Source organism: Leptomonas pyrrhocoris (assembly GCF_001293395.1).
Source record: "Leptomonas pyrrhocoris isolate H10 chromosome Unknown, whole genome shotgun sequence".
Classification (NCBI taxonomy): Eukaryota; Euglenozoa; class Kinetoplastea; order Trypanosomatida; family Trypanosomatidae; genus Leptomonas; species Leptomonas pyrrhocoris.
Genome location: NW_015438384.1, coordinates 172,910 through 186,090, shown reverse-complemented (window position 1 = coordinate 186,090; position 13,181 = coordinate 172,910). Strand labels below are relative to the sequence as shown.

The 13,181-nt window shown below is 52.5% G+C and overlaps 5 protein-coding genes across 7 annotated transcripts; all 5 read left to right on the top strand.

Moving 5' to 3' along the window:
• Positions 1 to 140: 140 nt before the first annotated feature.
• On the top strand, positions 141 to 1,085 carry ABB37_09022 (putative mitochondrial hypothetical protein; the record flags this gene model as incomplete). Of its 2 annotated transcripts, none has more annotated exons than XM_015808253.1 (1): positions 141 to 1,085. In XM_015808253.1, exon 1 carries the CDS (start codon positions 201 to 203, stop codon positions 1,083 to 1,085), a length of 885 nt encoding a protein of 294 aa, XP_015653144.1. In that variant the 5' UTR covers positions 141 to 200. The 2 variants fall into 2 exon arrangements, with proteins under 2 accessions (XP_015653144.1, XP_015653143.1); XM_015808252.1 differs by having other exon boundaries at positions 176 to 1,085.
• Positions 1,086 to 1,830: 745 nt separating this feature from the next.
• On the top strand, positions 1,831 to 3,005 carry ABB37_09021 (hypothetical protein; the record flags this gene model as incomplete). The annotated part of the gene is made up of 1 exon (XM_015808251.1): positions 1,831 to 3,005. The coding sequence occupies exon 1, from the start codon at positions 2,352 to 2,354 to the stop codon at positions 3,003 to 3,005; it is 654 nt and encodes a 217-aa protein (XP_015653142.1). The 5' UTR covers positions 1,831 to 2,351.
• A 2,491-nt stretch (positions 3,006 to 5,496) lies between these two features.
• On the top strand, positions 5,497 to 8,325 carry ABB37_09020 (hypothetical protein; the record flags this gene model as incomplete). The annotated part of the gene is made up of 1 exon (XM_015808250.1): positions 5,497 to 8,325. Exon 1 carries the CDS (start codon positions 6,031 to 6,033, stop codon positions 8,323 to 8,325), a length of 2,295 nt encoding a protein of 764 aa, XP_015653141.1. The 5' UTR covers positions 5,497 to 6,030.
• A 1,291-nt stretch (positions 8,326 to 9,616) lies between these two features.
• ABB37_09019 (hypothetical protein) lies at positions 9,617 to 10,306 on the top strand (the record flags this gene model as incomplete). Its single annotated transcript, XM_015808249.1, has 1 exon — positions 9,617 to 10,306. The coding sequence occupies one exon, from the start codon at positions 9,617 to 9,619 to the stop codon at positions 10,304 to 10,306; it is 690 nt and encodes a 229-aa protein (XP_015653140.1).
• Positions 10,307 to 12,344: 2,038 nt separating this feature from the next.
• ABB37_09018 (hypothetical protein) lies at positions 12,345 to 12,842 on the top strand (the record flags this gene model as incomplete). 2 transcript variants are annotated; one of them, XM_015808248.1, is made up of 1 exon in its annotated part: positions 12,345 to 12,842. In XM_015808248.1, exon 1 carries the CDS (start codon positions 12,450 to 12,452, stop codon positions 12,840 to 12,842), a length of 393 nt encoding a protein of 130 aa, XP_015653139.1. In that variant the 5' UTR covers positions 12,345 to 12,449. The 2 variants fall into 2 exon arrangements, with proteins under 2 accessions (XP_015653139.1, XP_015653138.1); XM_015808247.1 differs by having other exon boundaries at positions 12,348 to 12,842.
• Between the last annotated feature and the right edge of the window lie 339 nt (positions 12,843 to 13,181).

Here is a 13,181-nt window from a genome sequence, read left to right as displayed (position 1 = left end):
CTCTCTCCTCCTCCCCCCCCTCCTTCCTCTCCACCCCCCAACCTCCCTGCCTTTCTGAACTGACAGGTGACGGGATGGTGTGTTGTGGACGCTTCCTCTTCTTGCTTACTCCCCCTCTCCCTCTCCGTTTGTTCTTGTTAGTATTGCCGGCCTCCTATTTGGTTGGCACGGTGCAGTCTAACGGGTTTCGAATCAGCGCTATGCTCCGCACGACCGCCACGCGTCTGGTGTGGTTGGGCGGTTCGGCCGCCTCTCCGGCGCTCGGCTTAGACCTCCGCTCCCCAGCTGGTCAGTTCGTCAACGTCATCCCGGAAGGTACGCAGCCGCGGCGCACGGCCGGACACTTCCATGCTACCCCACAGGCCCGCAGCCTCGCGGCAACGCACTTCGCGCACAGCCCGGAGCTGCGCCACATCGCGGATGGCATCTCCATGTCTGCCACCGGCCAGCGCGTGCCATTGGCGAAGCCGGCCATAACAAAGTGGAGCCGCCAGCTGCGGGCTGACGTGTACGATGAACTGCTCAAGCTGCCGTTGCGGTATGCCCTGCACGACTTCCGCACCCTGCAGGCGCACCTGCGCGCGGTGCCGGAGGTAGCGCCGGCAGACGAAGCGAGCGACGACCCCCCGCTGCCACCTGGTGTGTATCGCAGCAGTCACAACAGTGTCAACAACGGCCATAGTCAAAGCGGAAACACTGCCGATCCGTCCTCGTCTTCCTCTTCGTCGTCGTCTTCACCGCTGATGTCGTCGCACTACGCAGTGGCCGGTCGCGACTCCGCCGTGGGCTACGCCCCTCCACTCGGCCACGCAGACCCGCTCGATGTTCTACCCTTCTTTGTTCACCGCACAAGCAACGGGCAGCTCCCGGGTAAGGTGTACTCCATGAACTCGAAGACGCTGATGCCGGCGTTTTACATGCGCATCATGAACGTCGACGGCGACGTGTTCCGCTTCGAGGAGGAGCTGATGAAGATTTTCCCCACCAAGAAGATATTCGTCCGCAGCCACAGCGTGTACGTGTACAACGTGAACCTGGACGGGCGGGCAGTGCTCCATCACTGGTTACTCGGTCTGGGCTTCTGAGGATGCCAGCCACGCTGGAGAGCGGAGGGGAGCACGTGAAAGGGAATGAACCCCGAAGAACCCGGTACTCGGAGAACGCCTCGAGTCATCCTCTTTCATTGCGTGATAGTGCCGCGAGTGTGTGTGTGTGTGTGGATGGGAGACGGGACATGGTGCTTCTAAGTTTTATTGCTTTTTTCTTGAAGGGGATGTATGTGAGGCTTAACAGACCTTTGTTGTCGCTGATGCTGTTCTGTTGATGTCGTTTTGCCAGGTTCTACCGATGTCATAACCTGGCTCCTTGGAAGATGACCTTCACAGTAGTATTTTAAAAGGAAAAACACTAGTCGCAGACCAGCGAAAAGGAAGTATTATTGTGAGAAACACATGCTGATCGAGCTGCGCTGTGTGTGCAAGGAAAGGAAAGGGCGCAGTGGGGGCCTCGGTTTCGATCAGCACTCGACTCGTCTCGAAACGCGAACGCACTGTGTGTGTGTGTGTTGATGTTAACGTACTTGCCGCGAAGATGCACAAGTGTGGGTGTTGCTCTCTTGTTTGGGAGTGCTTTTTCTAGGTCCCCCACGGCGGAACAAAGATGACTGCAATCGCACAAACTCATGGACATCAGAGTTTTCCTGGGGGGGGGGGGGTCTTTTCTTGTCCTTCTGGAACTGCCCGCGATATTCGCCCTTTACGCTGCGTCTCCCTTCTCCTCTTCTGTCTTTCCTTTAAATTTTCTCTCTGGGGGGCCCTCCACCCTTTCCCAGCACGGCATTCGCCTCTCCCTCGCGGTTTAAGAACGCAGCCTTTACTGCCCCGATAAATTAGGTTTTGGTACTTTGCATCACGCCACGCGAAACCTCTCATCTACCATATATATATATATATATATATACATTTCTTTTCCCGCGAGTGTGTAAATCATTAAAGGATTTTTCTTTGGGTCGTCACCCCTAGTGTCCTCCTCTTTCCCTCCCCCCTCCTCCTCCTCCTCCTCCTCTTTCTCCGCCCTCTATTACTAAGCAGGCAATCCCGCCAGCGAGAACGCTGTTGCTTGTTCGCAATAGAGGGCGAATCAAAGCAGAAGGTAAGACCATTCGTGCTCTCTTCCTCGCGCCGCTGACGCTCGTCTTGTAACTTCATCGTTCCCTCCACGGACGCGCATCATTCTAGCCATCCCGTGCGTCGCTCACACGAGCCCCTTTTCCCTTTCTTTTTCTTCCTGTGTGCTTTTGTGGTGGTTGTTTCTGTTGTCAATTCATTCTCCTCTCCTCTGCGCACTCCAAGATGTCCCGCCGGTCCTCCGCTCCGTTGCTCTGCGTGGCGTACGTGCTCTGCATGGTGAGCTTCTCCTACATGTTTTCCACCTCCGCCTCCTCTTCCCACGCGGGTTTGCTCTTCGCGGCGGCGCAGGGCTCTGCGACCGCCAGCGGCAGCTCCACGCAGTGCAGCATCGCCACCTGGATTACCACTCCTGCCCCGACCATCAACGGCAACGTTATCTACCCGAACAACTCCATCCCCTACGTCCGCCACGCCTATCCCCTGCCCCCTGAAACCTTCTTCATTGCGCACTGGTACGTGGGTATCATCATCATCGTGTTGGTGGTGTTCGGAGCTTACATCCTGCTCGCCATGTGGGTGTGCTATCACTTTGAGTTCTGTGATCAGCGCAAGGCGAAGAAGGTGGTGATCGAGTCCTACATGGCAACAGGTTTCTTCGACATCGACCGCTACGTGGACCGCCGTGCGCGGGACGAGGACCACGCAAGGGCGGAGATGGCCGACCGCGGCAGCCGCACGCGCAGCTTCGCTGCGTCGGGGTCCTACAACGACTCCTACGACGACTCGTACAGCGATAATTACGGTAGTCGCAGCTCGTCAGAGGAGGACGAGGACGACGGCGTGGTGGATATGAACCCGCTCCGCCGAGAACGGTAACAGTGGGTGAGAACGTAGTTGAGGTAAGGGTGGATGAAGAGAGACGAGCCGCAAAAGGAAACGAAGAAGGTGATAGCAGCAAATATTAATTTGTAATAAGGCCGCTCGCGGGTCTCGCACGGAGTGAAGTCGTCGGACGCGTCTTTTCTGTTGGTGTTGTTGAACATCGCAATGCTCTTTTGGAGCTTGTGCCTGTACGACACGACTTCCTCTTTTACTTTTCTTTCCGGTCTCGTTGTGCACTCGAAACGCGCTCTTTCTCTGCCTCAAAAACGGTCTTCAGCGCAATACGTCGGTGTCCTCTTGTGAAGGAAGGCGATGGATATGTGTGTATGTGGATATCAGCGTCCGTCTCCAGCAACTGTCTTTTTATTGCCTCTGGTGTCACTTGCAGTGGTGTCGTGGTGTTTCCCCCCCCCCCTCCCTCTCTTTCTTCTCGCTTCCTCTATTTGTTCATACTGGTGGGCATGCACGCACGGCAGAAAGGCAGTGTGCCTGAATCCAGCCATTCCCCTCCTGCGTAAAAGTGATTTGTGGATGATGGATTTCTTTGTTTTCCTCCTTCTTCTCTATCTTCTAAGTTCTCATGTGTACAACGGAAACAGTAAGATTCTTCTTCTTGCGGTGATGGTCTCTCATGCTTTTCAAATTAGTGTGTATATATATATACGTGTGGATCAACAGCAGTGCGAGGGCGATTTGATGACAGAGCAAGGCGGCATTCTCTCTTCTTTGGCTGTTGCGGTGGTGGTTTTTCTATGGCCTTTTTCACGTTCTGTTGCTTACCCCCCCCCCCCCCCGCCTGCTCTGCAGTATAGAGAAGTATGAATATATATATATGCGGTATCAACGAACCCCGACATTTGATGAAGCAATGCGATGGACCACCGCATCGCAAGCACCTCCCTCCCTCCCTGCCCTCCTCTCCACGGCGCACCCGCTCCCACAGGGTGCGTGTGTTTGTTGCTGTTGTGGTTTTCATCTTGAAGTGAAGATTACAGCAATGAACTTGCGGGGTGTGGTTGCGCTGCGGTGCAAAGTACAATGCCATTTCCTTGGGTCATTGCAACTCTTTCGGTGGTGGTGGTGGTGGTGGTGGTTGCTGTGCCTCAGCCTTACTCCATAGCTTTTCGTTGTTGCTGATATATGTACATCTGTACTGCCTCTTTACTCTTTTAGCCGTTTCATCTCCGCAAGGTATCGGACGTGTTTGTGTTGACCTTGACATCTAAATGCTATACCTCTTCTTCTTCTCCGGTCGCACGCCGCTTCATTTCTGTCGCCTCCTCTTATCCGTTGCGTGGTGACTCGAAGGAGGAGCTCCATCGCCCTTTTTCTCTACCTCCAATTTCTTTTCGAAGAAAGCAGAAGACGAGAGCTCGAGGAGTTCGCCTAGTCGAATCGGAGATCCGCGTATTATTTGTGGGGGGAGGAGGAGAGGAGGGGGTGGGGATGGAGGCTAGCACGGTGCCGCACCTTGATGCCGTTTCTCCTGTTTTCTTTTACTGTTTTTTTGTTTTCTCATGTGAGTATTGCTCCCTCTCTTTCTTCTTGCTGAGCGAAAAGGATAAATAAGCTCCCTCACCTCCTCACATCTTTTCCCATTTTGGTTCTCTTCTCATTCAGTATGCATGTGTGTATCTTTGTTGATGCTGTCGTTTCAGGGCTGTTCAGTGGTGATGGACGGGTGTGCTGCCTCTGTTTTTATTATTACTTTGTGCTTTTCACTGCTGCGATTATATTACGGTGTTTACTTGGTTGCTCTTTCTTCTATTGTTCTCCCCTCCTCCTTCCCTCTTTCCTCCATTCATGTATCTGTGTGACTATCCCTTTCTTAACGCATGAGTGGTGGTGCCCCATGTTTCTCTGTGTTTTTCACTTTTTCTCTCGTTTTGCCAACGGCGACCTTCTCAAACGAGCATCACGCTGCCCACGCATATATAACAGCAAAGAGAGCCTTCGCGCCTCATATGGGTTTTTAAAGGAGGGTTTTTTCTTTATTCTAATACCGTCATCGTATTAACAAACCACCGTGTACACTCTGAAAACGATCCCGTTCTCTAAATCCGAAGCGGCGGTTGTTTTGCTTGTTTGTTTTATTACTATTTTCTGCTTCGCATGCTCTTGCACGCTTGCGGGGATGCAGCATCGGTGTTTCAGCGCAGGGCGAGCTCTCCTGCGGCCAGTCCCGCGCCTTCTCCGCTGATGGTCATACGTTGATTTGCGCAGTAGGCCACACGCGTCGCGCTGCTCAGCGCAGCGAGGGTTGCCTTCTTCCTCTTCTTCTTCTGCTCCTCACACAGCTTCATTCATCTCCTTCTCCCATATCTCTTTCTTCTTTTCTTTTCTTGGATTGCTTTTTCGAACGCACGGCGTTGACATGCCCTCCCTCCCTCCCCCCTCCACTCGGCTGCCGCCTTCACGCGTGCGGTTTTCCTTTTCGCCCGGGGCGATCCTTCGTCGTGCTATCGTCGTGGAATATATAACGGCAGAAGAATAATAAGAAGGATAGCATAACACACGCATATATATATATATATTAATGTACGTATTTTTGTTGTCTAGGTAGATAGAATTCCCGTCCAACGAACGCGCTCCTCTCCTTTCACACGCACGCACCGTACAAGCATATTCTACTCTTTTCTTTTTTTTGCTAGTATTATTATTCCGAATAATATTATTATTCTCAAAGGCCAAAGCGTCGACTCTGTCTGTCTGTGTGTGTGTGTGTCTGCAAACCTTCTGTTTTTGTCTACTCGTTTTCATCCTCATTCATTCATACTTCACTCCTTACTAATTGTGGCCTTTATTTTTTCTTCCGGCATTAAGTATCTTTCTCACACCTACACACACACATACACCCGCGTGGACGTCTGTCTTCGGCGCTGTCTCTCGTCTTCTCACCCCTTCTTTCGTCTCGTGCACACGCCAACCGAGTCAGACGAGACGGCGGCGGCGCTGCTCGAACCTCCTACCCCAGTTCCTTCACAAAAGAACACGAATAAAAGGAACCGGAACAGGAACTATGCACCAGACGTCCTCCGTCTTCTCGGAAGTTCCCGCTCCCGTCGCCGCCGCCGCAGCAGCAGCAGCAACGAACACCTCTCTCTATGTCACCTCGACCTCTGTCGGGACTGCATCGGTGATGGTGGTGCTTGCGATTTACGTGCTCGGCATCTCTACCGTCCTCCTTGCGGTTCTCCAGCGTCGACGGACGATGCAGCTCAATAAACTGCAGGCGGCGGTCACGGCAGACCTCCTCGAGAAAGAGAGGGGGGCCGACTTGGGTTATGCGCCACACAGGGCCGGAAACGTAAGTCCGCCTGTTTTCTCGTTGAGTCGCATGGGTCATCACTACCAGCTCGACGCCGGTCGCGCTGTCCGACGGAGCCTGGAAGCTTTTCGCACGCTCTCAAGCCTCGTGCAGTCCCGCAGCGACGACGATACCGCGAGCCTCGCCAGCGAAGCGGACGGCGACGGCAACGAAGACGGTGAACGCGGAAGCGCGAGGGACGACGTCCTTCGCAGCAGCGGCGCGACACGGCGGTGGTCAAGCGGGAGGGCTCGAGGCAGCAACGGCAGCAGCGCCAGCGATGCCGCAATGCAGTCGCAACCGGCGCCGCGGCGATCCGAGAAGTCGGGTGGTGGAAGAAGACGAAGTCCGCGCTGCGGTGGTGCCGAGGCGGCCGCGGTCGCCTGCGCGCTGCGGCTGGTGCGGCCGACGCCCCCACCGCTGGACGAGAACCGCGCTGAGACTTCACGGCACCACTGCCGTACCGAGTCCTTCTTGAAGCCGCAGCATCATCGTCATCGTCATCACCACCGCAGCTTGACCTCACCACTGCCGTCTTTCGGCGCTGCTCATATCACCTCTTCTGAAGAAGGTGGGCGTGGCCCGCAAGAGCGGGAGGCGGCGGAAGCGGTCTTCAGAACACCACTAGGGGATGTCTTTGGTCAGGCGTTACATGTCTGTGACAGTCCCCTCGCGCCTGCCCTTCACACCACGGCAGCCAGCCGGACCACGCTGGCAGCATCGCTGTCGTCGTCAACCTCACGCGCGAGCGTGACGCATACAAAGACGGAATCGGAGCGGAGCAGCAGCGATGACGACAACGATAAGAAGAGGAAGGAGGTGGAGGCGGAGGAGAGAGGAGCGTGGGATGTGGCGCTGATCGATATGGGTCTCGCGTATGAGGCGGACAACGAGGCAGAACACGGCGACGAGAGAAAAGGCGCTGTCATGCAGCGGCATCACGGAACGACCCTCGCGCCTTCCGCTTCGTTTGCCGGTTCTTCTCCTCATTCAACAGCAACAACAGAGACGACGATGGCAACCGACAATCCGCGCCTCCCATCACCGCCGTTAGAGGTAGTCGTGGTGAATGAGTCGATCGACATGCGCGGGCCCTCCACCTTCGTCAACTCCTGCGAGGGCGAGACAACCACCCATGTGGGCACCGCGCAGCGGCAGGGGAGCGGGCTGCTGAGTGTCTCACACTACCGGTGTCGTGGACCGAGTTCGCCGGATCAACCCTGTGTGGGAGAAGACGAAAAAGCTGTTGACAACTCCCCTCTCTGTGTTCCGTGGGTGGAGATGGCAGCAGAGGACGTATCACGCAGTTCAATCTCGACCAACGCGCTGTTGCCGTCCTCGCCGCGTCGAATACCAACCGCCTCGGGAGTGCATGCCAATTCCCTAGTACATCATGAGAATGGAGAGGAAGAAGGTGACGCCACCGAGGTGAAGGCGATCGCCTCACCGCCACCCTGTAAACACCACGCTGCCGCTGTGAGTGTTGCCGCTGCAAAGCACCCGAAGGAGCAGAGTCGCAACGGCGACAGCAGCAAGAGCACGGACCGGAACAAGACGGACGAGGCACGCGCGACAGCGTTGCTAGAGTGGGTGCTACCTCTCACTCGTCGATCCTCTCCTCCACAGCAGGCGACGGACTCGCCGACGGTGTTGCCGACCACAGCCACCACAGCCGCCGCCGCCGTCGCCATCCTTACTGATGCCTTTGTTTTGGCGACGGACAAGTCTCTCACCTTCACCGCGACGACAACCACCGCCATGAACACCACTTCGAACAGCGCGGAGGAGAGCGCGATGAGCAGCCTGGGCGCGACCCCGCTGACGGCATCGCTGTCGCTTGAGCTGACGACGCATGAGCTTTCGCCCTCCACGCGAAGCGACGAGCCAGAGGCGGAAGGAGAAGAAGCAAACGCCAGCAGCTACAACAACAGCGATGGCCGTCATTCAAAAGACGGCGCCCGTGGGCTGAGCACGCCCGTGCATCCATGTGGAGTCCGTATCGACTAGGAAACAAAACCCAAAAAAAGAGCGTCGTGCGTCGCTGACCGGCAGCTGCAGAGGGAGCCCCTCCGTGGAGGCGATAACGTGCGACATGGATGCGCTTTTCCCTTCGTGGACCTCGTAGGCAGACGACAGCCATGATAGTCTCTCTTACTATTATGATTATTGTTATTTCTCTTCTGCTCGCAGTGCGAGATGTCAGTAGCGGTGTGGTGTTTCTCATTTCGTGATGTCGTTTTCTTTTTTGTGGGGAGGGGAGGGGGGAGGGGGAGGTGGTTGCTCGTGCATCTCCCCTTCTTTGGTGTTGACGTTGCGGACAAAGGATGGAGGGTTCTGTCGTGGAGCGCGGCGGGTAATATGGACGGCTCACACAAACAATCGTGATAATTCAGAAAGTACATGTATTAAAGCAAAAAGAAGAGCGGAAAGAGGACTAAACGTGTTATTGCAGACAAAAATAATTTCATATGTTGTTTTTGGGTTGTAGAACTGCTGTTTCTCGTTTGCTGGCTCCTTTGCCTGAATTTTTTATTATAATGTTAAAAACATGGCAAACTCCGTTGTGTAGATGTATATATATATATATATATATTTGCTTGGGTACGTGTGTGTGTGTGGTGGGATTACTCGCCTCGTTTTCACGCAGATCACGGACGGTTCTCTCAAACAGGCAGCCCCCAATGATTGTTGGTGTTGTTGTGTCGCCTCTTCTTCGATTTTTTCTTACTTTTTGCAGCGCACGCGTTCGTCTCAGCGCCGCAGCGTTGGTGATTCCATGTCTTGTTTGGTTTGGTTTGTTTTTTTTTCTTTTCTAAGCAGAGATATAGTATCTCACCTGGCTGAACAATAGCTAAGACAAAAAATTGGGGTAAAGCAAGTCAGCGAACAGATGCGATTTCTATTTTAAGAAAGAAGATGTCTGGTGTATAGAAGCACGTGCAACGTGTGACCAGTGAATGTAGTCCCTAACATGCTTTCGTTGCTTCAGTGCTGTGTTGTTGTCTGCTGTTGTGTTGTGTCCTCTCCTTTCATCAACAGCCGAACTGCATTTTACAGGGTCTCCGCAAATTGACGCTCTTCATCCCTTTTTGTTCCTGTCATTTCTCGCTTCTTCGCGCAGCGGATGGATGCCTCTTGAATGAGGTACTATTTATCTGTTGTTGTTGTTGTTGTCGTATGTGTGTGTTTTTCTTTCTTTCGGTAGGTGTCTTATGCAGTTCGTGTGAACGATCGAGTCGGTACCACACACACCTGCTCTAGGAGCACTGGGCATGTTTCCTTTACCTGCACGAATGCAATGGATCACGTGCCTCTCTTCTCTCCCTTCTTCTTCTTCTTTCCTGTATGTGTGTTCCAACACGTCTTCTACGCAGTATTAAGCTTTATTAATTGTTACTATTGTTGTTATTATTATGGCTTTGCCGTTGTTGTTCATTATCCGCGTGTGTGTGTTTTCTTTCTTATACTTTTCGATATCTTTTCATCACCGTGTTTTTTTGTTTGGTGCTTTGTTTTTCCTTGCTCTGTTGGGAGTGAAGTACGCAACGTCGGCTGCTGCGGTCCAGGTTGCCGGTTGCACCGCATCCTGTCAAGTACTGTCGTATTATACTCATATATTCTTTTTTGTTTGTTTCTGTGTTCCCTCTTCCCTCCAATGCAGCACATCCTGTTTTTGTTGTTCCTCTTGTTTTATGTCTGGCTTGTTTGTTTTCCTTTTTATATATATTTTTCACGCACGCATACACACACACACACACGCACACGCGCGTCAACACATGCACGCATGCATACGACCGCGTGTGCGTGCAGGGTGGGTGTCTTCTTGCTGATTTATTTTGTATATTCAATCGCTATGCTGTTGTCATATTATATATTTCGCCGCGCGTGTCCTCTCTTCCTTTGTTTTTTGGTTTTTATCCTTTGCTCTTCTTTTACGATTCGCTGTTGGTGTTGCGGCAGCGTGTATTTGGCGCTGCCATCTCGCTGATGCCCGTCCTTTCTTTTTTTTTCTTTTCAAGGGTTTCTTCCTCTCCTCCTTTTGTGTATTGCGCGTGCGTGTGCGTGTGTGTGTGTGCGCGCGCGCTGTGGTGGTTCAGTCGTTGTGCTCCTCCACGCGCGTGTGTTCCGCAAGCCGCACCCCCACCAACCATCGCCACCGCCCCGCACACGTTGCAGCATATGAAAACTAACCGGAAGCTGTTGCCGTTGTTTTTTCTCGTTCTTTTTTTTCCCTCTACTCTTACTCTACCGCGGTCTTCATAAGGGAAATCCGCAGCGCGTGTGTTGGTTTGCGTGTACGTGCTTTCCTTCTTGCCTTCTCTTTCTTTTTTTTTTTGCTAGTCTTGTTGATTTCAAATGGCGAGAGCAGGTGGTGATCTAGTGACACCCCCTCGATTGCGACTCATATCGTCGTCTTTTTCCTCTTCTTTCTTTCGGTTGTTTTCTTTTGCTGTGAGCGAAGAGAACCCGTCCGTAGGTGTGCGGGCGAGTGTATGTGGTTAGTTAGGTAGTTCTTTCTCTTTTTTCCTTTCTGCCGCAGTTTTCTTCTTCGGATGTATTGGATTCATCAAACGCTTATAATAGTTTTTTTTCTGATAATTGCTATAATAATAAACTCCTATTTCGAATGGAGCTGGCCGACGATTGATCAGCACGTGCATCATCGCACCTCTTTTCTTCGTTGCTTGTTTTTTGTTTTTTGCCAGTATTACTACTATGGTTGTTAATATAATTTCCTGCAAAATAATTAAAGAAAGAGGAAGAAAGCGTCTGTCATCGTGAAGCTATCAAAACGACCTTACTATTGCTCCTTGGCTATGTGGGCTACACAGATATATATATATATATATATATATGCTGATGGAGGTCGCTGTCCTGACGGTACCACTACACTTGTTTTCCTCTTTGTTTCTTCTTCGTTTTTCTGCTTTTGTTTTTGTTGGTGTCTCATCGAGTCTATCTGAAAAAAGAAAGAAGGTTTCTTTGCTGCTCTTGTCGTTTGATAGCTGTAGAACTGGCTGTTAAATACATCCACTGAATCCTCTCGGTTGTATTCCCCTTTTCACTCTGCTCGTATGAGGATGCCGCGGTGTTGGGCTCCATTCGAATCTTTATATATATGCTCTTCCTTTCAATCTCTTCCACTTCTCTTCGTAGCGCATGTGTATCTTGTGTGTGTGTGTTGTTTCCTTTTCTTTTTCTATGATAACCGAAGTTAAGCACTCGTGAAGGACTACGCCGGAGGGGAAAACACCCCCGGCACATTTGTGGCGATCAGAGAAAATAATATATGTGAGCTTCACGGCGGCGGATGGAGGCTGCGGCTGCGGCTGTTGTTTTTGCTGGAGTTCTTCCTCTGTTTCCTGGGTACTCGTGCTTGTTAGATATACGTGTTTCAGCTGTTATTATTATTATGTCGTAGAAGTCCTCTTTCTCTCTGCGTGTGGGTATGCGTGTGTGTGTGTCAACAGCGAAGTTGTGTGGGTGTTGGTTTTCTCCATATGTATATCTTACATATGTATATTACGCCAAAAATAAAAAAGAATTGAAAGGAGACGCGTTGCTCTCCAACGCTGCGTTCGACTACAAAGGAAAAAAAGGAATGAGACGAAGGAAAGGGTTTCGCTGCGACGCGGGTTTGTCACACTGGCACGCGATGCAGGACAACGAAGCAGCCCCTGTTACACGCCTGCAACTACACGCTCGTTAGGCAGTGTTCTACATCGCCGCACCAACAGTTCCAAAACAGCCTTTACCGATATACATATCGGGGGGTAATACGGATGGTGGGGTGCGTTGGGACTTCTACGCGGCTCCGTGGCGGACTTCGATTCAAAAAAAAAGTATTGTTCTACAAAAGAATTCCTTTTGCGGAACTTCAAGTTCGCTCATCGGTGACGACTACCTCACATATTCCACTCAGACCTTTTCTTCGCGGTTGACTCTCCCCCCCCCCCCTCTCACCCCCTCGTGCTTTTCATCGTTCGGCGTGGTCCGCCTGCGCCGCGCTTGTGCATCACCGCTCAGCAGCACCACCCGCCATAACAACAAGAAAAGGCCAAACGAGGGTTTATACAACCTCACAACGCTCAACTTTGCTGTCTCCTGCTTTTTTACGCCCCGCATCAATCATGTCCCCTCGAGCCACCACCGCGCTGCTGTCGCTCCTCGCCGCGGTCGCCGCCATGCGCACCGCCGCCGCCGCCACCGTTGTCACGCCCACCCCGACCGACTATGTACGTCGCAGCTACACCGTCAACGTACCTTTTTTCACTCAGTACTGGTGGGTCGGCTTCCTAATCATGATCGTCGCGTTCTTTCTCATTCTATTGGTGCTCTACGTCGCGGTGCAGTGCCACTTCAAGGAGTCCGATCAGCGCCGCCGAAGAAAAGAAGTCGAGGCGAACGGCAACCGCAGTCCTGTGGTGGGCAGCGAGGGAGAGGCGGAGGCAAGCGACGTGGGTAACGGGAATCGATCGAATTCGGCTGGCCCGCTGCGGACGCGTCGCCGTTATTCATCCTGAGCGAAATCAAAAAAAAAAAAAACCAACTTACGTAGACTAGTTCTTTGAGGGGAGGTGGCTTGTTGTCGCTGCTGCTGTAATCATCATTTACTTCTCTATTATCTTCTCGGACTGCCGCCGCACTGCACCCCCCTCCTTTCTGCCTCTTCTTTTTTCCCTTTGTGTGCGTAGACCGCGCCGTGATGAAATGGTAGCCAATGGAAAACCTTGGAGTGTGTCTGTGTGTGGGGGGAGACGGCAACGGCGCACAGTACCACCACCACCACCACCACCACCACCACCACCACCACCCTCTGCTCACGCAGAGTCGATGTGGTGATTCCAGCATACTCAGTTCCC